Source organism: Camelina sativa, chromosome 3 (assembly GCF_000633955.1).
Source record: "Camelina sativa cultivar DH55 chromosome 3, Cs, whole genome shotgun sequence".
Lineage (NCBI taxonomy): Eukaryota > Viridiplantae > Streptophyta > Magnoliopsida > Brassicales > Brassicaceae > Camelina > Camelina sativa.
This window is the reverse complement of record NC_025687.1, coordinates 9,812,600-9,837,168: the sequence shown is the minus strand read 5'-3', so window position 1 is coordinate 9,837,168 and position 24,569 is coordinate 9,812,600. Positions and strand designations below refer to the sequence as shown.

Below are 24,569 nucleotides of genomic sequence, written 5' to 3'. Positions count from 1 at the left end.
CTTTCCCCTAGCTGTTAAGGACAACTTGGTGTGTTTATCAGATACGTCAACAGCATCACCAAAGGGTTTTGCTGGATCTTTGCGTCGCCTTTTTTTGGGTTGCTGGTTAGATGTTGTCGAAGGTTCTCTGTTGTAAAAAAGAGTCGGAAATTAGATAACTCATATATGGAATATAATAGAATATATTTAGGTGAAACTGAGAAAAAATCTTACTCTATCATTATAAGAACCTACATCTATATGAACGATACCAATCACGCTATAGACATTAACTGAGGCAGTAGTCTCCCAACCATATTCGACCATCAAATACTTACGACACATTGCCTATTCTAAACATGGTTGAGTAAATGGAAAGTGACTAAGCGAACACAGATAATGAGACGTCAGATATTGAAAAGAGGGAAGAAACTCACATCCGCTCTAACTTTCCTCTATTGACATAAAATCCATCATGTTTAACTGCTGAATTATCAACTTCAAAATACTCATCCTGCCAGGAATAGAGTGAGATAACAAAGATATGATGTGTCAGCTGTCAGAAAAACACTTTCCCCGCATAAAAACATATGAAGGTATCCAAGACCAACCAATTCGGCATCATCGATAAATGAATCTTCAGTGTCATACTCATCATCGTCAGGAGCACCGTCTAACTCTTCCCCATCACTGCTATCATTACCCTGAGAGTAATTTTCTTACGTAAGCATACACTATTCAAAGATGTGTGAATGCAACAGTGCTAATCCATGGTATGCAAAATGTTGGTGAATGTAAGAAATTAAAGATACCACAACCAATCTCCAAAAGAAAAGCGTTTTAAGTTTAAACAAAAAAGTAGCATACCTTATAGAGCCTCTCTATCTTCTCAATAACAGCGTTGAAACGGTTAGAATGAGGTTGATCGTTCGTTTCAATTTCTGCTGGCTGCCCCTACATTGGATATGTAAACACAGCTGAAGACAATGATTTGAGCCCATATTGTGTGGGTAAGAAGAATAAACTGTGAGGAAGCCGCAAGCATACTCTTACCTTCTCGAAATGAAAATCTAATATTACATGCTTTAATTGCCTAGTTCAGTCTCATTGCAACTAACTAAACCAAATTCCTTACGAGATCAAGTACAATTGATGGCATGTTCACATTGATAACAATGAAGTTCGCCTAAAGTAGCTAACAATCAGAAAAGACGCCAAAGATCATATATCAAGTTCCAAACCTCTAAGGAGTTTGCTTATTGAACTTTAGAGACACAGCATACAACCCAATTAACCAATTCAAGCATTTTCCCCAACAAACAAATCTGAAAAATCGGTAAAATTAGTAAAGCTCCTGGATAAAACCCTAACATGGAAGACACAGCTCCCAGAAACAAGAACAATGGTTAATCCGATAGCAGGAAACGAAACCCACACACAAATAATGCCTACACGTATATTATATATCCGAGTACAACCATCTCGTGCAACATCAAACTCACTGGCGGTGCAATTCGAGACTCGAGGTTAGGGTTAGCATTAGGAGGCGGATCGGGAACCGAAGCCGATGAACCATTGACCTTACTAGCATCCCTCATAAGCTTCTTCCACGAAACATACGTCGTATCCCCTGGCCGTAGCTCCACCTTAAGTAATTTCCGATCACCAGCCGTCAGAACCTTCGGCGACGCTCTCAACGATTCGCCGCCAATAGAAACCCCACCCGTCTCCTTCACTTCCGACATTAATAATTCGGGTCGGGTCAGTGATCCAGTGTCTACTCAACCCCGAATTCGAGACGGCACGATCTGAACCACCAATCAAGAGAAGTGAATTTGGCCGAATCGATTTAGAGAGAACTCAAACTCAGAGAGAGAGAGAGATGAAGAAGAAAGTTGCGCGGGATACCAAAAATGAAGGAGACGAATCGAACCGAACCTCAAACCTCAAACCTCAAACCGAACCTAAAACCGATTTAGAATAAAAATTATATCCGAAATTTCTTATATATAATAATATAATTATAATCTTGTACTAAAAAAATACCAAATAACATATATCAAATCGCCTAATTTAGAATTAAACTAATCTTGATAAAAACTGAACAAATTTCTGGTCTTTATAACCAAAACATATCCGAACCGGAATCTATCTGAATCGAAAATAAACCGAACCGATAATATTCTTAAAATATCTAATCCTGTGAGCTTTTAGAACACTCTCTGTGAGCTTTTATCTCCTTCCCATGGCGTCTTCGGCCGCTTCTCCTTCCTTATCTCTACTCTCATTCACCACAAAACCACCGTCTCCCTCCGCCACGCAGCGGCAATTCGCGTCATTCAGAAACGACGGTTGTTTCGCGCCTCTAACACTCAAATCCCGCCGCGGACGTGGTATCATCGTTAAAGTAGACGACGTCGACGGCGATGGAGGTGGACAGGACGAGTACGATATGGATGACGAGGAAGTGGAGGAAGTTGACAACAAGAAGGACTATGACGTAGAGTACGACCCCTTGGCCGCCGCGATAGCTGCTTCAGGCGGTGGTGGTGACGGAGATATCGCTTTTGTGCAGAGCAAGAGCTTTATATCGACCCAAGGATGGGACTCGGATATGGTGGTGGATTACAGGATAAACGAAGACGAGTTCCATAAAATCAGCTTGATGGATTGTGATTTCTTTATCAGAAAACCGCCTGATCCAGATAACGATGTTTATGATTTCAGGGAGGTGTGTGAGTTCAATGACTCGAATTGCTCGTTTTATTCGGTTTCTCTAGTTATTGAGTTCATTTTTTTCAACTATAAACGGCGTTTTTCGTTTTGTTTTGTGGCTGCAGATGTATGTTACTCCTCCGGATACAGATATTTACTCAATTCCGAGAGTTCTTGCTCCAATGCCTCAAAAGGTTAGTCATTTTATCCTTACCAGTTGTTGTTTTTACATCCAAGGTTTATCAATCAGTAATTTGGTTTTGGTGCTAATAATGGCTTGGTTAATTTTGTTACAATACAGTATATTCGATGTGCAATGAGTGACTATGGATGTTACAATGTCACGGAACCACCTATTGATGCTCCCCGAGATCCACTGTACAAATCTGAGAGGGAGATATCCAAGGTACAACATATTGGACCTTGTCCCATACATTGATGTTAAAACCATCAGGTTGTTGATGAAGGGATTCTTGAGCAACATGTATTAACAAGGAAGCACTTAGTTTTAATTTGGTAACAGTTTGGGAATCCTGACCAGGAATATGTTATATAACTCGTTAAGGATGATTACAACACGAAACTACTTAGTTTAGTTTAGTAGTTACAGTTTCTGTTACAAGTTGTCTTTATCATGTTTATTTGTTATTTAGGTTTTCTTGACAAAGCATTACCGGAACAGAAGAACAAACGACCAAGAATTTGTGCTAGATCTTGAAGAGATCTATGTTATTGATTCCATGACAAAGTCAATCACCAGAGCTAGAGTTCTGGTATGACCGATTTGTACCTTTAAATTTTTATTTAAGCATTATGACCAGGTTCTCATTCCGAGTCTTAGCACAAACCTCGACCGTAACCAATTGGGTGTTCTTGATGTTTTTGACATATTCCCTTAGCCGTATATGTTTCATGCTATTACACTAATACAATGCTGCTTTACATTAGTCCTATATCTGCCTCTAGTTATGATTTTATATAGCTTGAGTTATGAGTTTCTTGAAACACTGTGCATAGGCCAAAGCTGTGAAGACAATCTTCCTTCCCATGTTAAAGTTTTAGATTGTTTCAGGTGACAGTTCCGGGAGGAAGAAAAAGAGATAGGAAGGATGACTTGCTCGTGATACGCGATAATGGAACTTCCTTTAAAATCATACATGCGGTAGCTTTTCGTTTCCACATCATTTCATCTGGCAGTGTGTAATCCTTCACCTAAGCTTTTTACTCATCTTCTCCCTATGTTTATTGATTTTGCTTCTTTCAGGGGGAAAGAGATGATCCGACAACGGTAATAGAAAGGGAAGAGTGGACCAAGACCCGAGAAGACATGGAGAAACATCTCAGGAAGCTACGAGACTTCAGTGTCTCGAATTGGTTCTAAAAACCCCGAAGAGACAATGATACAAAAAATCTCCCCGGGATGGAATATGAGAGCAGGTGATGTTAATGGATGATACGGTGAAAGGTCGAAGATGTGTTGTTCCATAGTAGACAAATTTTTTGACCTCAGGGTACTTCACTAGCAGCAGTGTTGAATGCGTTATTAGATGATATGGGTTTGGGCTCTAGAAAGTGTGTGTAGATGCAAGTTGGATGGAGTATATTATAACATTCGATGACTAGAGAAGCTAGCTTATTTTGCAAACTTTTAGGTATTTAATTCAAGTTTTCAATTGATTAATGATGATGGCTTTGGTATTATTCTTGTGAGGAGATATTGTCATATCCAAGATTGGAACAACAAAGTGTTTGCAAGTGGGGATGGTGGTGTGATAAACACTTGAGTCAGTACGCAGCATGGCTATTGGATCTTAGCCGGCGTGTCGTTTTTGGGGGATACGAATCTTACTAAAACGGTAGGTAGTTTGTTATATAATATCCTCGATGTGATTTATCACATCAACATGACTTCAAAAGCGACACGTGGACGGTATAATGTTTGGTCGATTTGGATTTCACGTGAGTGGGATGACATTTGTCAACGTCGCCGACAGAGCAGTTATGTTTTTGTGGGTAGTTCCATCGGCCCATTCTGTGACCACCGAACATTAACTAACCAATTTCAGTTATTTTTCTCTTTTTTTTTTCTTATACAAAGTATTTACGTTTCTTGTAAATTTACAAGAATTACGTACTTGGAATGACACCTAAAATAAAACAAAATACACCAATTCAGTAATCGATTTAAGGACTTCGTTAGGTTATACTTAGTAGATGATTTTTTAGGATTTTCACCAAGATTAAGAAAAATAATAAATGTTGTATTATTATTAATTTCTTTTGTTTTATATTTCTTTTAATATTTAGTTACTCGTACTTTTCTTACATTTGTCATTTTAATGCATGTATATATTTAATTATTTATTATAAAAGTAAAAACATTAATTAGTTATTTGATTTTAAGAATAAAAATGCATTAAATACACTATAAAAATCATCCTTTGTAATACAAGAAAAAATCCTAAAACATCATCATTTATGATACATAGGGGAGTATTAGTTGTAAACAATGAATGTGTTCAATAATATGGAGTAAAATTTTGGTTCTATACAATTCAATTGAGTCGAAGGATTTAGACACGCTACAATCGAAGTCAAGTGAAATTTGAAAATGATGAATGTATGAACTATGAATGCATACATTCATTGAACTATGCATGCTACTATTGACACTCTTGGCAGGTTGGAACACAAATTTACACGTTAGAAGTGTAATAATACATTAATAATCATCTGCAGAAAACCAAAAAAACATGTGTAATAGATATATCGAATACAAATAAAATTGCACGAGTAAAAATAGAGGAGATTGACATGAGACATATTAGTCAAAAATGGAATCATAGTAACGATAAGGTACGTGCATCAAACCGTTGAATATGTAAATAATAAAGTAAGTATGGTCTTCGTGGCCTACATTCTCTAAGTATCTTTGAATCTTCAACTTACCTATTAAAATACATACACAACAGACAAGGAATGCATTAATCACATAGAAACAAAGGAATAAGAATCATACATATGAAAAGTCTTTATGATAGATAGTATAATTTGTTATCTTATTGCCCCTCATTTATGGTTTTATACATGGCACAATGTTCTATTAACCGATAACTGTGGACCATGTTTGCCGTATCTAATACGTAGATTAATTTTGCAATATAATTTGATGTATGCATGTGGTAATCGAATAGAGAGAATAAATAACGTTGTGACAAATAAATGTTTATTTCATGAATATATCTGAATTTTTTATAAGGTTTGATATTTTTGTTAGGTTTGATATTTATTAATGAGAGAGTGTGCTGTGTGTAGACAAAAAAAATATTATTTTATTCAGTGGCAAAAAAGAAAAAAAAAATTCTAAATTGTCTGCTCCTCCTCCGTTCCTTTTTAGGATTTTTGGAATTTTATGTTCCACCATTCTTATAGTCTTCTCTCTTTCTCTGAAGCTGCAAAACCACAAACTAAAGCCACAAGAGAGTGAGAGAGATTGGGAATTCTCCTTTGTGAGCAGTCCGATGATACTTGTGTCTCCAGGAATCATCATCACACTACAACGTATTCACCTGAGATTCTGACAAAAGCATTTTGAGGAAACTGGACAAGTGAGTAACATAAGAGAGAGATGGTTGAAAACGGCGTCGTTCAAGGAGGAGGAGGGCGTAACGTTATGGTGGGCGTGAAGTTCGATGAGTTGAGCAATGAGCTGCTTGATTGGGCTTTGGTTAAGGTTGCTGAACCGGGTGATACCGTCATCGCTCTTCATATTCTCGGCAATGGTATTATCACTCTCTTTTTTTTGTGTTTCTTCTGAGATTAACAAAATAAAGCTATGATTTTTGGAAATGGGGTTTTCGTGTTTACTCTCTCTCTCTCTCTCTCTCTCTCTCTCTCTCTCTCATTTGTAGAGATCGTTGATCGAGCAGACAACTCTTCGCTTATCTCCCTTGTTAAGAATTTTGACTCTGTTCTTGAAGTCTATGAAGGTTTCTGCCAATTGAAACAGGTTTAATATTTAGAGTCATACGTTTTTTTTTTCTCTGTTTTTAGCTGATAAATGAATTCAACAGTCTTTAATGTGACTACTTGGAAATGTTGAATAGGTGGAGTTGAAGTTGAAATTGTCCCGGGGTTCTTCTTCTCGAAAGATTCTAGTTAGAGAAGCAAAATTGTGTTCTGCATCCAAAGTAGTGGTTGGAATCTCCAAACGTTATCATACAATTCATTCATCTGTCTCCGTGGCTAAGTACTTAGCCAGAAAAGTATCAAAAAATTGCTGTGTTCTAGCTGTTGACAAGGGGAAAGTCATGTTTCAGAAAGATGGTTCCTCATCCATCATTCATCAATCTCAAGGTTTGACCTTTACCATATGAGTTTCCAAACTTTTGTATGTGATGATTTTGTATCAGTGTGTTTGAAACTTATTTTTTTTTTGGACATTGGTTTGTCATAGGGAAAAGCGATGCTCGTAGGACCACTTTGTCTAATTTCTTTCAGATGCCTACCACACTGAGAAAGAATACCAAAGTAGTAAACCATCCCGAAGAGGAAGAGGAAGAGTCGGAGGAGGATCATTCCAATGGCCAGAGTCTACGGCGTTCTTTAATGTCTGCATGCCTTGGGAATTGCTCGGTTCGTGATATGAATTCTCTGCCTTCTGGATCTTTAAGTTCTGACTGTGATCAAGATGATAATGCGGATTTCCACAAGGCAATGGCGCTTGTGCCCGCTAAGTTTCCAGAAGATTTGAACCGATTCATTACTATGCTGGTAAAGGAACTTCCTGAATTTAGACCAGGTTGGCCTTTGCTTTGTCGTGTAGCTTCTTCAGATGTATTAGCTTCTGCTCCGCGTAGCTCTTCGTTCAGAAAGATACCAGTTGTCCAATGGGTGCTGAAGCTGCCTTCTAGGACCAATTCTGTTGTTGGAGACACTAAGCAGATTGGTTTTGATTCTTCAGAATCTGAAGATACTAAGCTTTTGTCAACTGTTCCTGATGAAAATGATTCTACGATCGTGAAATGTTCTCTTGATTCTAGCTCAAGTAGATTCCAAGAGGATGTGGATGATCTTCGGGCGAGGATATCCACATCTTGCCACTTTTTTAAGTACAAGGAACTTGTGTCAGTGACATCCAATTTCTGTGCTGGTTCGTTCTTCTCCTCTCTTATTCAAGCTATATACTTTATTTAGACTCTTGTCATTTGCCTTTTGTCTAACTAATAAACGGCAATGTATATTTTCAGATAATTTCATCGGAAAAGGAGGCAACAGCCGGGTTTTTAGAGGTTACCTGCCAAATGGAAGAGAGGTTGCAGTGAAAATACTCAAGCAAACCGAATGTGTCTTGAAAGATTTTGTGGCAGAGATTGACATCATCACAACCTTACACCATAAAAACGTTATTTCACTCTTAGGCTATTGCTTTGAAAACCATAACCTATTACTAGTATACAATTATCTCTCAAGAGGGAGCCTTGAAAAGAATCTTCACGGTAAGCCTCTAACCTTTTAGCCAACTGCAGATTTTATTGTGTTCTTTTTGTCTAACAAAGCACGGTTTTACATTAGGCAACAAAAAGGACCTGGTTGCATTTCGTTGGAATGAGAGATATAAGGTCGCTGTGGGAATAGCTGAGGCGTTGGACTATCTGCATAACAGTGCTCCACAACCTGTCATTCACAGAGATGTTAAGTCATCAAACATATTACTGTCTGATGATTTTGAGCCACAGGTAAGATTCTTTTAGTATCACATCAAAGAGGAAAACTGTGTGATGCTAAGAAGGTAAGTCTTGTTCACAGCTTTCTGATTTTGGGCTTGCAAAGTGGGCGTCGTTATCTACAACTCAGATAATCTGCTCCGATATTGCAGGAACCTTTGGGTGAGAAAAAAGAGAATCAAATTCTTTTGATGTTGCGTGAAAGTTGTAAGAGATTACTTATATGTTTCTTGGTGCAGCTATTTAGCTCCAGAGTATTTTATGTATGGCAAGATGAACAATAAGATAGATGTCTATGCATACGGTGTTGTACTCCTCGAGCTTCTTTCTGGACGAAAACCAGTTAATAGTGAATCTCCAAAGGCTCAAGAGAGTCTTGTTATGTGGGTACGTAGTTTGAAAAGTTATTACATTGAAAGTTCTAAGCTTTCTCTGCTACTACTAAACGGATATTTATGTACACGTGCAGGCGAAGACGATTCTGGATAACAAAGAATATTCTCAACTATTAGACCCAAGTTTGCAAGATGACAGCAAAGGCGACCAGATGGAGAGGTTGGCATTAGCAGCCACTCTTTGTATAAGACATAACCCTCAATCTAGGCCTGAAATGGGAATGGTGAGTTAATTTTATTTAATCCTCTATTTCATTCCCAACTCAGTATAGAAGTGGTTACTAACATGACATGTCTTGTGAAAATGCAGGTACTAAAGCTTCTTAACGGTGACGCGGAGATGCTAAAATGGGCAAAGCTACAAGTTAACAACCCTTTAGAGGATTCAAAGGTACTCAAGGACGAGAAATTGTGGAGGTCTAATCTGCAGTCACATCTCAACCTAGCATTCCTTGACATGGAAGATGACTCTCTCTCCATGGGAAGCATCGAGCAAGGCATCTCCGTGGAAGGTTATCTTAAAGGCAGAGCAAGCCCTTCATCGAGTTTCAACTGAGCCGTTTTTGTTCACTACAAGAAATCACAATTGCCAAAACTTTCCAAGGTGAAGATGGTGAAGAAAATGGGTTCTCTTTGTGTGTGGGTGTAAAGTCTAAAGTGTATATATGAAAAGGCATATTTCTTTTCATTTTGGATGGGTCATGGGCGGTGGATGAGAGGTGGATTTGTGGGTTTTATAAGCCCTCCTCCCTCCCTATGTTGCAGCTTTCCAATGTTTGGAGTGTTTCCTGCAAAAATCTTTTTGGGGGAAACATAGACAAGTAACTTTTTATTCCTTGATCCTGAATAATTACTCGGAAGGGATCAAAGTGAATTTTTCTTGCATGTGAACGTACCTGGTGTCTCAGACTCTCTCAATACCATTATCAATAGAAAACATTACATTATCTTGTCGAAATAATAGTAACGGCGTTTATTCGTCAGAGTGCCTATCACAATGTAGAACAGATTTTGGCAATCTTATCTCAACTCTAAGCAAAGTCTGAGTCAATCAATCTATTTCTGTGGTATAAGATGATAAGTATCTTCCTGTCCTATATGAAACGTTCATCTGCGTTTGAAAGCAACGGATACGATGAAGTAAAATGCTATTAACAAGTTAACAACATTGATTTTACTCGGCCCAATAAGATTAGGGGAAAACAAAAGTCTGCACGTTGCAACGAAGAAGAAGAAGAAGATATAAAAACCGGTTTTGCCGCAAATCGCCGCGTTTCGACGATTCGAGAAGTAGATTTTTTTTAATAATTCGTGTGTACAATAGTCCTATTTTTATCGCCGTTTTCGTGTTGTTGCGTGCGTTTTATTATCGTCATCACCAGAAGAAGAAGAAGACGCGGTTCCAAAAAGATCTGAAAATTTCAATCAGCCATGGATTCTTCTTCTCATTACAATCCTCCCTACGATCCATGGAATTCTCCGTACTCTCCTCACCTTCATCCTCCTTCTGCTCCTCTCCTTCCGCCGTTACCTCCTCCTCCTCCTCCTCCTCCTACTCGTCAATCTCATCCCGGTAGCCCTAATTTTTATGCTCTATCAACCCAGAGCAATGGTCAGCGTCAGGAATACCACCACCAACAATACTCTCATCATCGCCAAGATCTTCCTCCTAATCCGGCGCCTTCTTCTTATTATTCTCACCATCCGCCGCCGCCGCTTCAGCAGCAAAATCAGCCACCACCGTTACAGCAGCACCAACAGCAACAGCATCCTCAATACATTCCTCAGCAAGTTAGCTATGAGCCTCAAAGGATATCGCAGCCGTTGTCATCCAGTATCCAGTGTACGGAATCGCGAGATATTGCTCAGACTGATTGGGCTCGGTTCAATGAAAAAAGGCATGATTCATGGACAGTGGATGCTTCTCAAAGTCGAATCCGAGTGGATGATGGTCCAATAGGCCGTAACTATCAGTATGACTATAGCCGCTCGTCCAGGGATTCTTCGGGTGTTGGCAGTAATCGTGCTTTAGATGGTAGTTCTAGGTCTAAAGATGAGTTTCGTAATCTTGGATATGTTAGAAAAGAATCTGGAGCCACAAGGATAGAGGGTAATTATCAAGACCGTGGTCAGTTGAAATCAGAATCCGGTAGATATTTTAGGGGTTTAGATGAGGGAAATAGGGTTTTACCTCCAAGTGTTGGTTATGGCAGTGAACGACATGGTGTTAGTGTTACAGTCAGTCGCAATATGACTAGGTCATCCGCAAGCCATGAGGGGACTAGAAACCAGAGATGGGATGAAGCACGTAATGGAGGGAGGACTCTGTATCCCCGGAGAAAGGATGATTATTATCATTCTGAGATAGAACAAAAAATTGACCGTGGAAGAAGAGAGAAGAGCAACGAGTTGAATCGAACACCCAGGAAACAAACCCAGAAGAAGAGTGCTCTTCTAAGGCTTGAAACTCCAAGATCCTATCAAAACAGCAGAGGGAATGATTGGTCTCGGCAACATAATCATCATAACGGGAAAAGGTTTAACTCTAACTCGTATAGGGGTAAGGAACACTTGGGTCATTCTGATCGTGGACTGGTGGAGAAGCAAAGAGGGAGAACTCCAGTGGATCTTGATGTTTCATTTGAATCGAATGTTCTGGTAGCTAAGCCCGTAGCATCACCTGCTAATGCAGGGATCCGTTCCGGCACGTCTGTGACACCTAGGTCTAGTAAAGCTAGAAGAGCATTGCTTTCTGACAAAAATGAAAAGGCTTTATTAACTGAAGGAAATGGAATGTTGAGAACCCATTTGTCATTTGAGGCATCGGTTTCTGAGGGCTATAGACAATCTACTAGGCAAACTACTGCATCTGAAATTGAAAAAGAGCCTGGCAATCACTCAGTTCTGGCTTCCAGTGATTCCGGAGGTAAGCTAAACAAAGTAAGGTTTGTTGATGGTGTCGTTCAGGACAGCAAAGTCAAAATTTCTGATACAGATCCTGAAGCTTCAACTCATGGTAGTGAAGCAAAAATTCGTAGTAATGTACATGCTGCAGAAAAGGCCTCTAGTTATATTGAGACTTTTAAAGTAGAGGCCAAGGATGATATTAATGGGAAACATGATAGCAGTATAGAAGCTTGCTCCACTGTGGCAGATGTTATTGATAACCAAAGTACAATGAAGTCCCATGAAGATGTGTTGGACAGAACGAGCACTGGTTGTAATGCAGGTGAAGCTCTCATCTCGAAGGTCATGGAGAAGGATGAAATCATGAAGACAAAGACAAAAATCAATATGTCTCCTGTTAAAGTACCTGTATCATGGCCAACAGCCGTTGATCTTTCTGGGTGTTCTGAAGGAGATATTCATTTTGCTGGTAAGCCCATGTGCAGTGTTGGGTCTCAACATTGTGAAGACGAGGACATGGACTGTATACCATCAAGGAATTTACCAATGATGGAGGTAAATACTGGGTATGAAGTAAGAAAACCTATTAGTTCATCTGATGGATCTTTGGGTTATCAAGAGAAGGATTTTCAGAACTCATCTGTAAATGCATCCACCTATTTTAATAGAGACGATCCTGTTGGTCAGGTGTTAGCAAAGTCAGATGTTGGTGGTATCGAAGTTGACAACAAGATGATCAATAAAAATGTAGATTTCTTGTCTCCTGAAAATGACTCCTCTAGGGGTCTCAACATGGGTCTGGTTTCCCCTGCCACTCTGGATAATGCTAATGTTTCAATTGATCTTGCTAATGCCAATAATAGTTCTTCAGGGGGCCTCGCTAATGCTAACAGTTGTACTGTTGGGACGCTTATCAATACTGTGGTCGAGTCACCTGATATGAGTGTAGATTCGGAGATGGAAAGTAAAAATCCTCGTCACTGCGAAAAGTCAGCTAATTTATCAGTTGAGATTGAGAATGTTAGCAGAAAAAAAAACATGGAAACTACGCCTCTTAATATTGCTGCAGAAATGGTTGACTATATGGACAGTGATGAAGGTAAACAGATGTGTGTAAACGACTCTTCATCTCTGACAAAGTTTACAGTAAAGGGATCATCAAATGTGTTGCCTGTGGAGAAGACTGATGGCTGTTCGCATAGTGATGAATCAGATGTAGCTATGGCAGTACCATCTGAGGTGTGTATGGAAAATGTAAGTACTGAGAGACTTGTCCGCGTTGAAGATCTGGTTTCGAAAACTCATCATCCTCCAGAAATTCCTTCTGTAGATCAGTTTAATGGTACAGATAGTCGAGATTTGAAAGATTGTTTATCGGAGCCAAATGTTTCTCTTAGCAAAGATCTTACTGATTGTGCGAGTGAGAGTCTTGTTGAGCGCGGCGTTAGCCAGAGTGCTGCAACATTTTGTGATAAATTACCTAGCTTGTCTGCTTTCATAACTGAAACAAATCCTGCAGTTGGAATGAATGGTATGTCTGGTAATGAAACAGTTGCGGATACTGAATCTAGTGTCCAAGAAATTCAACCATGTACAACAGTATGCAAGTTGTTTCCTGAAGATCGTTTGGAATGTGGATCATCTGGTGCAATTGGTTCTGTCCGGAATCTCTCTGCGGATAAAAATCTGGAAAAGGATCCTTCAAAGGTCAGTTCTTGCTTAGTATCCGATAGTTCTGTTAGTCCTTGTGATATTTCTCCCTTGGTGGTAGTGAATGAACATATACAAAACAAAACATCTATTCAAGCTAATTACAGTGATTCTCAAGGTGCCATCATGCATAAGGAAAATGATTGTGCTGAAAGCATTGAGGTAGAAGAGAAAGCGAAGCCTTCTGGTGGAACTGGTGGAACTTCTAAGTACAGCACTCCGGGAACTAATATTATTGCTGGTAGTGGGGACTCAGTGCATTCATGTGATTCTTTGTCCAGCTCATCAAGGCGGAACTTCCGGCAGATACAGAGTGAAGTTCATGTGGTTGATGCAAATAGCAAAGATAAAGAGAAACCCAAGCCTTCTGGTGGTACTTCTGAGTACAAAACTTCAGGAACTGATATTGTTGCTGTTAGGAGGGATTCAGTGTTTCCATGTGATTCTCTACCCAGCTCGCCAAGGCTGTGCAGAAAGATACGGAGTGAAATTCATGTTGCTTCCATGGTTCATGAAACTTCTAAGCACAGAACTCCAGGAACTGATATTATCGCTGGTAGTGGAGATTCAGTGTTTCCAAGTAATGAAACTAGCAAAGGTAAAGAGAGTCAAAAAGGAGATAGCCTTTTAGATCGTTTACAAGAGCAAATCATGACCTCTCATGAGGTAACCCAGCCAGGTAGTTCTTTGGCGCATTTTGATTTAGTTGTGAAGCCAAATGGTGATCCAATAGAGAAGCTGATTGATATAACTTCTAATGTTGGCTCTCAAGAAAATGACTCACTGAACAGTGCTAAGACTGGTATATGTGATGGTGAAGCGTTATTATCTGATGGAAAAGTTTCTGGAACTANTACAGCACTCCGGGAACTAATATTATTGCTGGTAGTGGGGACTCAGTGCATTCATGTGATTCTTTGTCCAGCTCATCAAGGCGGAACTTCCGGCAGATACAGAGTGAAGTTCATGTGGTTGATGCAAATAGCAAAGATAAAGAGAAACCCAAGCCTTCTGGTGGTACTTCTGAGTACAAAACTTCAGGAACTGATATTGTTGCTGTTAGGAGGGATTCAGTGTTTCCATGTGATTCTCTACCCAGCTCGCCAAGGCTGTGCAGAAAGATACGGAGTGAAATTCATGTTGCTTCCATGGTTCATGAAACTTCTAAGCACAGAACTCCAGGAACTGATATTATCGCTGGTAGTGGAGATTCAGTGTTTCCAAGTAATGAAACTAGCAAAGGTAAAGAGAGTCAAAAAGGAGATAGCCTTTTAGATCGTTTACAAGAGCAAATCATGACCTCTCATGAGGTAACCCAGCCAGGTAGTTCTTTGGCGCATTTTGATTTAGTTGTGAAGCCAAATGGTGATCCAATAGAGAAGCTGATTGATATAACTTCTAATGTTGGCTCTCAAGAAAATGACTCACTGAACAGTGCTAAGACTGGTATATGTGATGGTGAAGCGTTATTATCTGATGGAAAAGTTTCTGGAACTAAAATTCCTGGTGATTCAGGTGTACGTGTGTCCAGATCATACTCACATGCGGATGTGAAATTTGCATTGACCCATGTTAAAGATCATGTAGTCTCTGTGCCACATCGGGATTTCCAAAGTATGACATCTATGAGTTCTAAGTATGAAATAGAAAAGAGGAAAAAGAAATCCAACTACCCTACTCAAAAAAGTTGTCGCAGTTCACTGCCTTTTGTGTCTGAAGCTAAGAAAAATGCTAACCCTCCGATTCATATCACGAAGCGTCACACTTGGCATCGAGAGTCCGATACTTCTCCTTCTTCTTTTGTAGCTGCCAAGCCTTTGTCGTCGAGTTTGCCTACAAAACAGATTTTTCCCAAAGTGACTGCCCAATCTAGTAGTAGTTATGTACGTAAAGGGAATAGTCTTCTTCGAAAACCCCCACATGGTTCTCCTGGTGTTGCCCTTGGAATGCCTTCATCTGCTATCCAGTTGAATAATTTCACTGTCGAAGACAAAAGCACAGGATCTTCCAGTATGGTTGATGTTGGTAACATTTCTTCTCTTGTTAACAATGGAAAAATACTTACTCTTGAGAAGCAGTCAAAGCCTCCCTCAGACAGCACCATTTCCAAAGTATCAAATGCCATTGATACTTCAGCAGGAAAATGTGCATTATCTTGCAGCATGGATCACCTTACCACCGGTTTACCTGAGTCTATCATGGATTCTGCTACATCCGGAGAAGCTAATGTTCCACACTCTGGTGGGGATATATTCAAGACATCTGACACACTAATTCAGACAGGTTACGCTTCAGATTGCCAGCAGAAGAGAAATCCGCCTTACTTGGATTCTCTAAATTTGAAACAAATGGTATATGTCAAGAGAAAGGCAAATCAGTTGGTTGCGGCTTCAGATATTCATGGTGTAAGTATTAACCAGATTTCTCCCTCTGATGGGTACTTTAAGCGAAGTAAAAATCAGCTAGTAAGAAATTCAGAGAGCTTTGTCAATCAGTCACTTTCCTTGCCTGATGATGCTTTAGAGACACGATCAGCTGCAAACATGGTTTCGGAAAGATCTTCTAGCTCAGCATTCTCTGACTCTGGTATGTAAAGCGAAGTAAAATGTCTCAGCGCATGTTCAACATCTTATTAGGAATGTTGAAATTGATTCTGCTATGCATGTTTTGTTAGGAGATCCTAAGCAGTGGATGGTTTATTCTTGGAAAAAGAAAAGGAATAAGTTGTTTGCTCTGGCATAGTCCTTTTCATTTTTTCGAGAATAATCTGTCCACTGTTGCATATCAGATTCCCTTTTCATATATGCTTGTTTTATTTTATTGTTATTCGGTTCTTTTATCATAACAAAAGTAAAACATGTAAGTAATCTTTTCTACTGGCAGCTGGCATGGGACCATATAAGCAATCAAAGTTTTCTCTGGTTTGGACACAAAATGATCAGCAGCCAAGAAAGCCCATAGCTCACATGCGATATCAGAAGATTTTGCCACAACTTGTTCCTTGGAAAAGAGTGACATACTGGAGAAGATTAATGAATTCAGTGTCGGCTTACCGAAATGGTTCTTTTTCCAACATTAGGTATGTTAGCATCTAAAAGTGCTTATATACTCCTTGAGCTGCAACTTTTTTTTTTTTGTGTGTTTGCAAACTTGATGACAGGGCATTCTGATATTCAGCCAAAAGTTATCAATGATGAGGAAGAGACATACAGTTTACACAAGATCAACTAATGGGTATTCACTTAGAAAATCCAAGGTATTAAGTATTGGTGGGTCGCATTTAAAATGGTCCAAGTCCATCGAGAGAGACTCGAGAAAAGCTAATGAGGTTAGTTTCCTCACTGAAATGTCTTCTGCGTATGTTTATGAATAATTGCTCCTTTGGGACAGTTGAAAGTGGTGTAGACAACTATTTCTTTTTTCATATTTCTACAGGAAGCCACCTTGGCTGTGGCTGCATTCTCAAAGAAAGAAAGCGAGAAGAATTCTGATACTAGGACAACGAGCAGAAACCATCTGGCACGTAAGTTGGTTCACGGTATCTATGGCCAGTTATTTGGACGAATTATTCTATATTTGGGAGGCCTCCTGACAAGTTCTTATGAAGCGTCATCTCCCTTTTGTTTTGAATATATTTCTTACTGTATATTTATAATCAACTTCTATTTTTCAGGAGAGCGCGTTTTCAGGTTTGGTTCCCTTCGTTATAAAATGGACTCTTCAAGACGAACCCTTCAGAGAATATCTGGTAGGATATCCTTAAGTTAAAACACACATAAATGCTATAGTTTGATATCGTTGATGTGATGTGGATAGACAAAGACTGACACACACAGACACTCACGCACACGTATTAGATCCTGGTCACTTATTCTAGGTGATTGATGATGCTCAACAAATGTTTTGATCGGATATGAGAACTCTCTAGGCTTGAAACTGTTAGTTGCATAAGTCTTAGCCTTATGTATCTCTGATTAGCGTAAACATGAATTTTTGCTAGATGTTGATTTACCGTGCGCTGGAACTTCTGAAAAAGGAAAGGGTGTGAAAAGACCGTTTATTCCAAAGAGATTGGTGATCGGCAATGAAGAGTATGTAATTCTCATTGCAATTTGTTAATTCATTTTACTCCACATTCTGGAGCATAAATCAAACATTTGAATGTATTATGTAGATATGTTCGGTTCGGAAATGGTAACCAGCTTGTCAGAGATCCAAAGAAACGAATTCGTGTGCTGGCAAATGAGAAAGTCAGATGGAGCCTGCACAATGTCAGGTTGCGGTTGGCTAAAAAGAAGAAGTACTGCCAGTTTTTCACAAGATTTGGGAAATGCAACAAAGATGACGGAAAATGTCCCTATGTTCATGACTCCTCAAAAATTGCAGTTTGCACCAAATTTTTGAATGGATTGTGTGCCAATGCAAATTGCAAATTGACCCACAAGGTTTTCCTACTAAGTCATTGCTGCAGAATTGTGCTTCACAGAAATTTCTAACTGGATCACGTATTTCTTCCACAGGTCATTCCAGAAAGGATGCCTGATTGCTCTTATTTTCTGCAAGGTAAGAATTTCCACTGTACTAAGATCCCTTTGCCGTGACTCACAATACTAATAACTATAACGCAGGCCTATGCAACAATGAGGCATGTCCATATAGACATGTGCATGTCAACCCGACCGCCGCTATATGTGATGGGTTTTTAAAGGGATACTGTTCAGATGGAGACGAGGTAAGTTATCACCTTAATATACATTGCACTGTTTGCACTTGGCGCATCCATTCCTTGTTGACATGCATATGCACCTTTCTTTTTGCACTACTAGTGACTCTTATAGTGATGACCTCTGNTAGGACAACGAGCAGAAACCATCTGGCACGTAAGTTGGTTCACGGTATCTATGGCCAGTTATTTGGACGAATTATTCTATATTTGGGAGGCCTCCTGACAAGTTCTTATGAAGCGTCATCTCCCTTTTGTTTTGAATATATTTCTTACTGTATATTTATAATCAACTTCTATTTTTCAGGAGAGCGCGTTTTCAGGTTTGGTTCCCTTCGTTATAAAATGGACTCTTCAAGACGAACCCTTCAGAGAATATCTGGTAGGATATCCTTAAGTTAAAACACACATAAATGCTATAGTTTGATATCGTTGATGTGATGTGGATAGACAAAGACTGACACACACAGACACTCACGCACACGTATTAGATCCTGGTCACTTATTCTAGGTGATTGATGATGCTCAACAAATGTTTTGATCGGATATGAGAACTCTCTAGGCTTGAAACTGTTAGTTGCATAAGTCTTAGCCTTATGTATCTCTGATTAGCGTAAACATGAATTTTTGCTAGATGTTGATTTACCGTGCGCTGGAACTTCTGAAAAAGGAAAGGGTGTGAAAAGACCGTTTATTCCAAAGAGATTGGTGATCGGCAATGAAGAGTATGTAATTCTCATTGCAATTTGTTAATTCATTTTACTCCACATTCTGGAGCATAAATCAAACATTTGAATGTATTATGTAGATATGTTCGGTTCGGAAATGGTAACCAGCTTGTCAGAGATCCAAAGAAACGAATTCGTGTGCTGGCAAATGAGAAAGTCAGATGGAGCCTGCACAATGTCAGGTTGCGGTTGGCTAAAAAGAAGAAGTACTGCCAGTTTTTCACAAGATTTGGGAAATGCAACAAAGATGACGGAAAATGTCCCTATGTTCATGACTCCTCAAAAATTGCAGTTTGCACCAAATTTTTGAATGGATTGTGTGCCAATGCAAATTGCAAATTGACCCACAAGGTTTTCCTACTAAGTCATTGCTGCAGAATTGTGCTTCACAGAAATTTCTAACTGGATCACGTATTTCTTCCACAGGTCATTCCAGAAAGGATGCCTGATTGCTCTTATTTTCTGCAAGGTAAGAGTTTCCACTGTACTAAGATCCCTTTGCCGTGACTCACAATACTAATAACTATAACGCAGGCCTATGCAACAATGAGGCATGTCCATATAGACATGTGCATGTCAACCCGACCGCCGCTATATGTGATGGGTTTTTAAAGGGATACTGTTCAGATGGAGACGAGGTAAGTTATCACCTTAATATACATTGCACTGTTTGCACTTGGCGCATCCATTCCTTGTTGACATGCATATGCACCTTTCTTTTTGCACTACTAGTGACTCTTATAGTGATGACCTCTGTATAATTCGTTAACGACTTTAATAGCATATTAAGTTGCTTATCCCATAAGGAGTATAAGGGAAACAGATCTTCTCTGGCTTTATGTCACATACTTTACTTCTCCCTCTCAATTGGGTCACAAACACCTGATGAAGTATGATTGCGGACTGTCTCTACATATTAATAACAGTGCCGGAAGAAGCATTCCTACATCTGCCCGGTTTTTGAAGCTACTGGATCATGCTCTAAAGGATCGAAATGCAAGCTCCACCACCCCAAGTTACAAAGCAAAGAAAGAAAGAGGAAAAGACCAAGCGAACGATCACAAAAAAATGCCCGTGGGCGTTACTTTGGTTCACTTCACAATGTCCTTTCCGAGTCTGAGCCAATGGTATTCGATAGATGTTCTACTGATAGTGAAGTTTTCGGAATGGAAGGCCTCGATTTTATAGCTCTTGGCAATACTGAGTATGAAGCTTGTGATAACAGTGATCCAGCCACCGAGCAATCTATCTCTCGTGATAGTGATTCACCGATTTCAATATACAATCTAATCAGACCAGTAGCTCTGATGCAGTAAAAAGCATCAGTTTGTCAGTTTGTTTTGTTGAGTACAATGGTAAGCTATCTCTGTTATGAAAAGAAACTACACGTCCTTTAATTTCTAATATGTTGTCTTCTTGTTTGTAGAGGTTGACCTCTACACAATATTTTCTCTGTATCCTTCTTTGTAGAGGTTGACCTCTACACAAATCAGGATCTATCAACCTCTACACAATATTTTCTTTGTAGATTTCACGCTTTTGTATCTACTGTCTTGAATATTTTTCCTGATCTGTTTCGTTTATTGTTCACAGATCATTAATGATCGTGAGACTGGAGGATCAAGGGGATTCAGATTCATCACATTTTAAGGATGAGAAATCTACTAGAGCTCGAAGGTCGCAGTTTCACTATGACAAAGCTCAGTCATGAGGAAGTGGTGAGGGAGGAGGCCGTGGTGGAGGTGGCTATGGAGGCGGAGGTAGTGGCGGCAGACGCGAAGAAGGATACAGAAGCGGTGCTGGCAGAAGTTACAGTGGAGGCAGACACGAGAGCGGAGTGAAAGTGGCTGCAGATGCAAACGAGGATACAGCGGTGCTGGTTACTTAAGCAAAGGTGGTGACAGAAGTGAGGACGGAGGGACATGGTGGTGGGCCTGGTGGCAGACGTAAAGGAGGATACGGCAGCGGTGGTGGAGGATGGTTGTTCCTTATTAGTTTTTCAGGATTTGAATGTTTTAGTTGTTTTCGTCTGGTTCTGTGTTGTTTTTGGTTTCTGCTTTTGCTGTTTTTGATGTAACAGGTATGTAACAGGTAATGTTAAGTCACTTTTTGTTCTCTATAAAACCATCTTGTTCCCTAGATTTATTTGTGTCTGGTTCGTTTTATCACCTAATTTACATGATTGATTTGCTCCAATTTCCTCCAACCCTCAAGAACAATACATCCCCTTTTTTGCAAACTGATTTTATCGGGTTAATTTGAGAGTTGATTGTCGATTCTAGATACTTTCAAAACCCTCCTCTACTCATTGAGAGGGGGTTTGATTGAGTTGTTTGGTCAAAACTTATAATTCGGATCAATGGTAAACACGCAATTTTTGGTTTACTAATCAACGTTTGATAAGATGTATGTCCAGTGGTAATGGGAGATCTTTGGAAGAAAATTGTTGGCCTTGCTAACTTGAGAGGAATTTGCTATAGTCAACCCTTGTTTCAGGGATTTAGCCTTGTTTTCTACTATTATATACGTTGTTGTGTAGAGAAGAATTGTACATAGTTATTTGTGACAGAGAATCAACATTTGGAATCCAGGTTTCCTTTTCAACAAGTCCACTTGGAAGCTTTATTGCAGGTGAAAGTTATGGAAGAGATAATCACATTACAGAACCTGATGCCACTGGGCCAGTCTTGAGTCTTGAGCTACAACACAATGGTGAGGCTAATGTTACACAAAATAAAAGCAAGTCATGCCAGAACTTATTTCATGAAACAAAGGGTCTTTGCATATCCTAATTTTTTTCCATGAGAACGGAAATACTAGTCTTGTGTCAGAACTCCAAGTGCTGATACTCTATTTTTGTCAGAAACATCTGGTCTTCAAACATTCATGATCAAGCCATGGTTTGAATGCATCATCACGAACCACATTCTGCGAAACAACAACATCAAATGTTTAAATCCATAGTGCAATCGATTCTTTCATTTATATAACTGATCATTTTGTATATAGTAATGATCAAATAAGGATGACCCTAATGGACAACTTCAGGTGGCAAGAAGACAAGTTTTCAGGATTAAACGAATTGCAGACAAAGTAACCTTACTCGGTATAATGATTGAAAAGAATAGATAAACCGAGATCACTTACCGTTAAATAAAAGATAAACCCGCGTAACAGGTTCAGAGCTTTACGCTCATCAGCTTCATGTAAAGAATCAAGATACTCCTTTTTGAAGTCTGTAAAATCAAACCAAAGCAAAACTATACGAAGGTAAATAACACTCTCCCTAACATGTTTCTTTGGAATCAGGAGATAGCCTTTGCAGTTTATTTTTAAAAATTTCAAAATATTGATTCTACAAGATAGCTAAGCAAAGCATAAACTTCCAAGAACATGTATGCCAACTTCTGTCTGGTAACTTTACCTGGATACTTATCGAGATATGAAGGTCTCTTTTTCTTCGTTTTAAAGTTAAACTCAGTTCCATCTCGTAGTTCTATGTGTCGGGTTGACCTTCTATGCACCGATGCTTCATTGTGAAGTTCCCTGAGCTCTGTTACAGTGTATGGCTGCTTCAGAACATTCATTATCTCCTTCCTAAACCAAGAACTCCTTTCATCACCTTTCTTGTCATCCAAATCCTTAAAAAACATTCCAACCAACCAAAACAATAAAAAGTGTCAAAAAAAAGGGAATTGTTTTTGAGGCAAAAGCAAAGGTGAGTGAAGGTGATGCTACATACAACCACTTTATAACTTTTGGATGGCACAAATGGAGAAACATCTTCATCCAGAAACGGACGATCTCCAACCACAATAGTATCAGAATCAGAATCAGACAAAGACATTGCATAATCCTCCTCCTCACATTTTACTTGTATCTCCTTATCAGGTTTAGTTCTTGAGCTTTTTGCATTCTCCACTAACCATGAGAGATAAGCTTTGTAATTCTCATCGTGATCCTCCAAATTCTCTTCCTTCTCGCTAGCATTACCACTACTATGTTGTTGTTGTTGTTGTGAGTTTCTTTTCACATGATGACTCGTAGTAAGCATTGGTTCAAAACTCTTCTCTCTTCTTCGCCTTAAACCCGCTTCTTTCGTTGCTGAACTTGCTCGAACATGATGAGGCTTTGACTCAACAACATTCTTCTTGGTCACAACACGAACGGTGTTTCGATCTTTGTTTGTAACCGTTGCTTTGAATCTGCGATGGTCGTATCCTCCGTTATCTACTTCATACCTGATAGACCTAAGTGGATTATCACTCAGATATGAATTCCCATCATCTCTAAAACTATCCAACAACTTCATATACTGATGATCAATTTTGGTATCCCAATCATCACCATCATCATCATCATCATCATCATCATCAGAAGTATTAATTTGCTCAGCATCCATCATACACTCCACGTTAACTTCACCACAAAGAACATCTTCATCTTCATCGTCTAAGTCTATCGTCACAAACTCCTCCTTCACAGGTCTCATTGCAGCAGCAGCAGAATTCATCATATTTCTCATCTTAAATCACTTCAATCACAAAACAAACAAATAAAAACAATCAGATTCCTTAAGTTGACACATGCAGTTCACTTAAAATTCATAGCAGATTCCAGGGAAAAAAAAAACAAGATTTCAAGATGCAAAATGAAATATTTAGAAACTAATCATACACATAGCATTGACTCATAACCCTAAAAATAGTAAAATTTTGAGATCGATTCAGTGACCACTCCAAGAAAATTATAAAAACACACACGAAATTAATCAAAATTCGAAAAAAGAAGAAGAAGAAAATGTAAGTAGAGTGGAATTGGGATCACTTTACAAATTGGAGAATGACAAATCTCACTTTTAAGAAGCCAATCAAAGCAATGAGCACAGAGAGAGATCCTTCTTCTTGCAGAAGCTATATCAGAACTTAGAAGAGTAACATCAAAACCCTAAATTTAGTGGGTGGCTAGTAAAAAGAACTAACTTGCTTCTCTCATCGAACATCTCGCCGCCGTTACCATAGCTCACATTCCAAATTCACTGTAGAGGAGAGAGGAAAGTGACAGTCAGTATTGAGTTTGTCTAGTAATAATATAATAAAGCGCGAAATTTTGGGATTAACTATGGTATCATCAACACACAAAATCGATTACTCAAACTGGAGGCCCAAATATAGAATAAGGCCCTAAATGGGCTCAGGTTATTGTTCACTTATTTTTTGGTTTATAAGTAAAATGAAAAATGAAAATTATTACAGGAGTTCGTTCAAAAAAAAAAAAGATTATTATTACAGGAGATGAAAAGACAAATATTATTTTCCACTTATTATATGATTTTTATTTATATCCACATGAATTATTGTATATAGCATTGTCGTCGTTTTTTTTTTTTTTTGATTCACTGGGTAGAATCCATTGCAAAAATTGGTCGATGGGCCTGGCCGGTGATAAAAATATCTAATAATTGAGTGACCGTACGACTTAACGCCACGGCCACTCGAGAACATTACCGAACCTTCCATATGTCAAAATCAGATTATGACACCACTCTATCTAGTACCTATCCAAAAGGTCCTCTGTTTATAACAATTTTAAGTTTAGTACTCGTCGCAATTAACTCTTCAATGATGCAAATGTTCTTATTAAATCACACATTATGCAAAATTGTGTTTTTTTTTTTTTTTTTTTT

At 39.0% G+C, this 24,569-nt stretch overlaps 5 protein-coding genes across 9 annotated transcripts in view; 3 read left to right on the top strand and 2 right to left on the bottom strand.

The window, feature by feature from the left end:
- The window catches only part of LOC104778812, a 6,615-nt gene extending 4,707 nt beyond the window's left edge, over window positions 1-1,908 (bottom strand). The window contains exons 1-5 of the mRNA XM_019239880.1: window positions 1,482-1,908; window positions 847-933; window positions 591-683; window positions 417-493; window positions 4-127 (exon numbers count right to left, since the gene is read on the bottom strand). Of these exons, the coding sequence (XP_019095425.1) occupies window positions 4-127; window positions 417-493; window positions 591-683; window positions 847-933; window positions 1,482-1,724 (624 nt within the window). The 5' untranslated portion in view covers window positions 1,725-1,908. The remainder of the gene's footprint in view (window positions 1-3; window positions 128-416; window positions 494-590; window positions 684-846; window positions 934-1,481) is intronic.
- On the top strand, window positions 2,175-4,404 carry LOC104776278. Its single transcript, XM_010500313.2, has 6 exons — window positions 2,175-2,710; window positions 2,820-2,888; window positions 2,996-3,100; window positions 3,348-3,467; window positions 3,767-3,856; window positions 3,959-4,404. The coding sequence occupies exons 1-6, from the start codon at window positions 2,225-2,227 to the stop codon at window positions 4,073-4,075; spliced, it is 987 nt and encodes a 328-aa protein (XP_010498615.1). The 5' UTR covers window positions 2,175-2,224; the 3' UTR covers window positions 4,076-4,404.
- LOC104776277 (receptor protein kinase TMK1) lies at window positions 6,020-9,706 on the top strand. Its single transcript, XM_010500312.2, has 10 exons — window positions 6,020-6,476; window positions 6,606-6,703; window positions 6,801-7,050; window positions 7,151-7,846; window positions 7,944-8,192; window positions 8,269-8,432; window positions 8,503-8,582; window positions 8,660-8,807; window positions 8,890-9,039; window positions 9,126-9,706. The coding sequence occupies exons 1-10, from the start codon at window positions 6,323-6,325 to the stop codon at window positions 9,369-9,371; spliced, it is 2,235 nt and encodes a 744-aa protein (XP_010498614.1). The 5' UTR covers window positions 6,020-6,322; the 3' UTR covers window positions 9,372-9,706.
- LOC104776276 (uncharacterized protein At1g21580-like) lies at window positions 10,005-21,022 on the top strand. 2 transcript variants are annotated; one of them, XM_010500311.2, is made up of 12 exons: window positions 10,005-13,956; window positions 14,418-16,018; window positions 16,316-16,511; window positions 16,610-16,760; window positions 16,868-16,955; window positions 17,106-17,180; window positions 17,433-17,523; window positions 17,607-17,877; window positions 17,953-17,995; window positions 18,061-18,164; window positions 19,810-20,238; window positions 20,477-21,022. In XM_010500311.2, exons 1-11 carry the CDS (start codon window positions 10,247-10,249, stop codon window positions 20,197-20,199), a joined length of 6,720 nt encoding a protein of 2,239 aa, XP_010498613.1. In that variant the 5' UTR covers window positions 10,005-10,246; the 3' UTR covers window positions 20,200-20,238; window positions 20,477-21,022. The 2 variants fall into 2 exon arrangements, with proteins under 2 accessions (XP_010498613.1, XP_019099131.1); XM_019243586.1 differs by lacking the exons at window positions 18,061-18,164; window positions 19,810-20,238; window positions 20,477-21,022 and having other exon boundaries at window positions 10,005-13,673; window positions 14,318-16,018; window positions 17,953-18,054.
- LOC104776275 lies at window positions 21,463-23,956 on the bottom strand. 4 transcript variants are annotated; one of them, XM_010500308.2, is made up of 5 exons: window positions 23,711-23,956; window positions 22,626-23,417; window positions 22,308-22,524; window positions 22,031-22,119; window positions 21,463-21,811 (listed from the first exon to the last, which is right to left on the bottom strand). In XM_010500308.2, the coding sequence occupies exons 2-5, from the start codon at window positions 23,406-23,408 to the stop codon at window positions 21,743-21,745; spliced, it is 1,158 nt and encodes a 385-aa protein (XP_010498610.1). In that variant the 5' UTR covers window positions 23,409-23,417; window positions 23,711-23,956; the 3' UTR covers window positions 21,463-21,742. The 4 variants fall into 4 exon arrangements, with proteins under 4 accessions (XP_010498610.1, XP_010498611.1, XP_010498608.1 ...); XM_010500309.2 differs by having other exon boundaries at window positions 23,716-23,956; XM_010500306.2 differs by having other exon boundaries at window positions 23,740-23,956.

What these genes read in the sequence shown, in the direction of transcription:
- LOC104776276 (XM_010500311.2), top strand. Translation starts at nt 10,247, where the DNA reads ATGGATTCTTCTTCTCATTACAATCCTCCCTACGATCCATGGAATTCT. An exon ending in ATTGCAAATTGACCCACAAG is followed by an intron (nt 17,878 to 17,952) that starts GTTTTCCTACTA and finishes TTTCTTCCACAG; the next exon opens with GTCATTCCAGAAAGGATGCC. An exon ending in TTGCTCTTATTTTCTGCAAG is followed by an intron (nt 17,996 to 18,060) that starts GTAAGAATTTCC and finishes ACTATAACGCAG; the next exon opens with GCCTATGCAACAATGAGGCA.
- LOC104776277 (XM_010500312.2), top strand. Translation starts at nt 6,323, where the DNA reads ATGGTTGAAAACGGCGTCGTTCAAGGAGGAGGAGGGCGTAACGTTATG. An exon ending in CCTTGAAAAGAATCTTCACG is followed by an intron (nt 8,193 to 8,268) that starts GTAAGCCTCTAA and finishes GTTTTACATTAG; the next exon opens with GCAACAAAAAGGACCTGGTT. An exon ending in GATATTGCAGGAACCTTTGG is followed by an intron (nt 8,583 to 8,659) that starts GTGAGAAAAAAG and finishes TTCTTGGTGCAG; the next exon opens with CTATTTAGCTCCAGAGTATT.
- LOC104776275 (XM_010500308.2), bottom strand. Translation starts at nt 23,408, where the DNA reads ATGAGAAATATGATGAATTCTGCTGCTGCTGCAATGAGACCTGTGAAG. An exon ending in ATATCTCGATAAGTATCCAG is followed by an intron (nt 22,120 to 22,307) that starts GTAAAGTTACCA and finishes TTGATTTTACAG; the next exon opens with ACTTCAAAAAGGAGTATCTT. An exon ending in GGTTTATCTTTTATTTAACG is followed by an intron (nt 21,812 to 22,030) that starts GTAAGTGATCTC and finishes GTTGTTTCGCAG; the next exon opens with AATGTGGTTCGTGATGATGC.
- LOC104776278 (XM_010500313.2), top strand. Translation starts at nt 2,225, where the DNA reads ATGGCGTCTTCGGCCGCTTCTCCTTCCTTATCTCTACTCTCATTCACC. An exon ending in TTGCTCCAATGCCTCAAAAG is followed by an intron (nt 2,889 to 2,995) that starts GTTAGTCATTTT and finishes GTTACAATACAG; the next exon opens with TATATTCGATGTGCAATGAG. An exon ending in CCTTTAAAATCATACATGCG is followed by an intron (nt 3,857 to 3,958) that starts GTAGCTTTTCGT and finishes TGCTTCTTTCAG; the next exon opens with GGGGAAAGAGATGATCCGAC.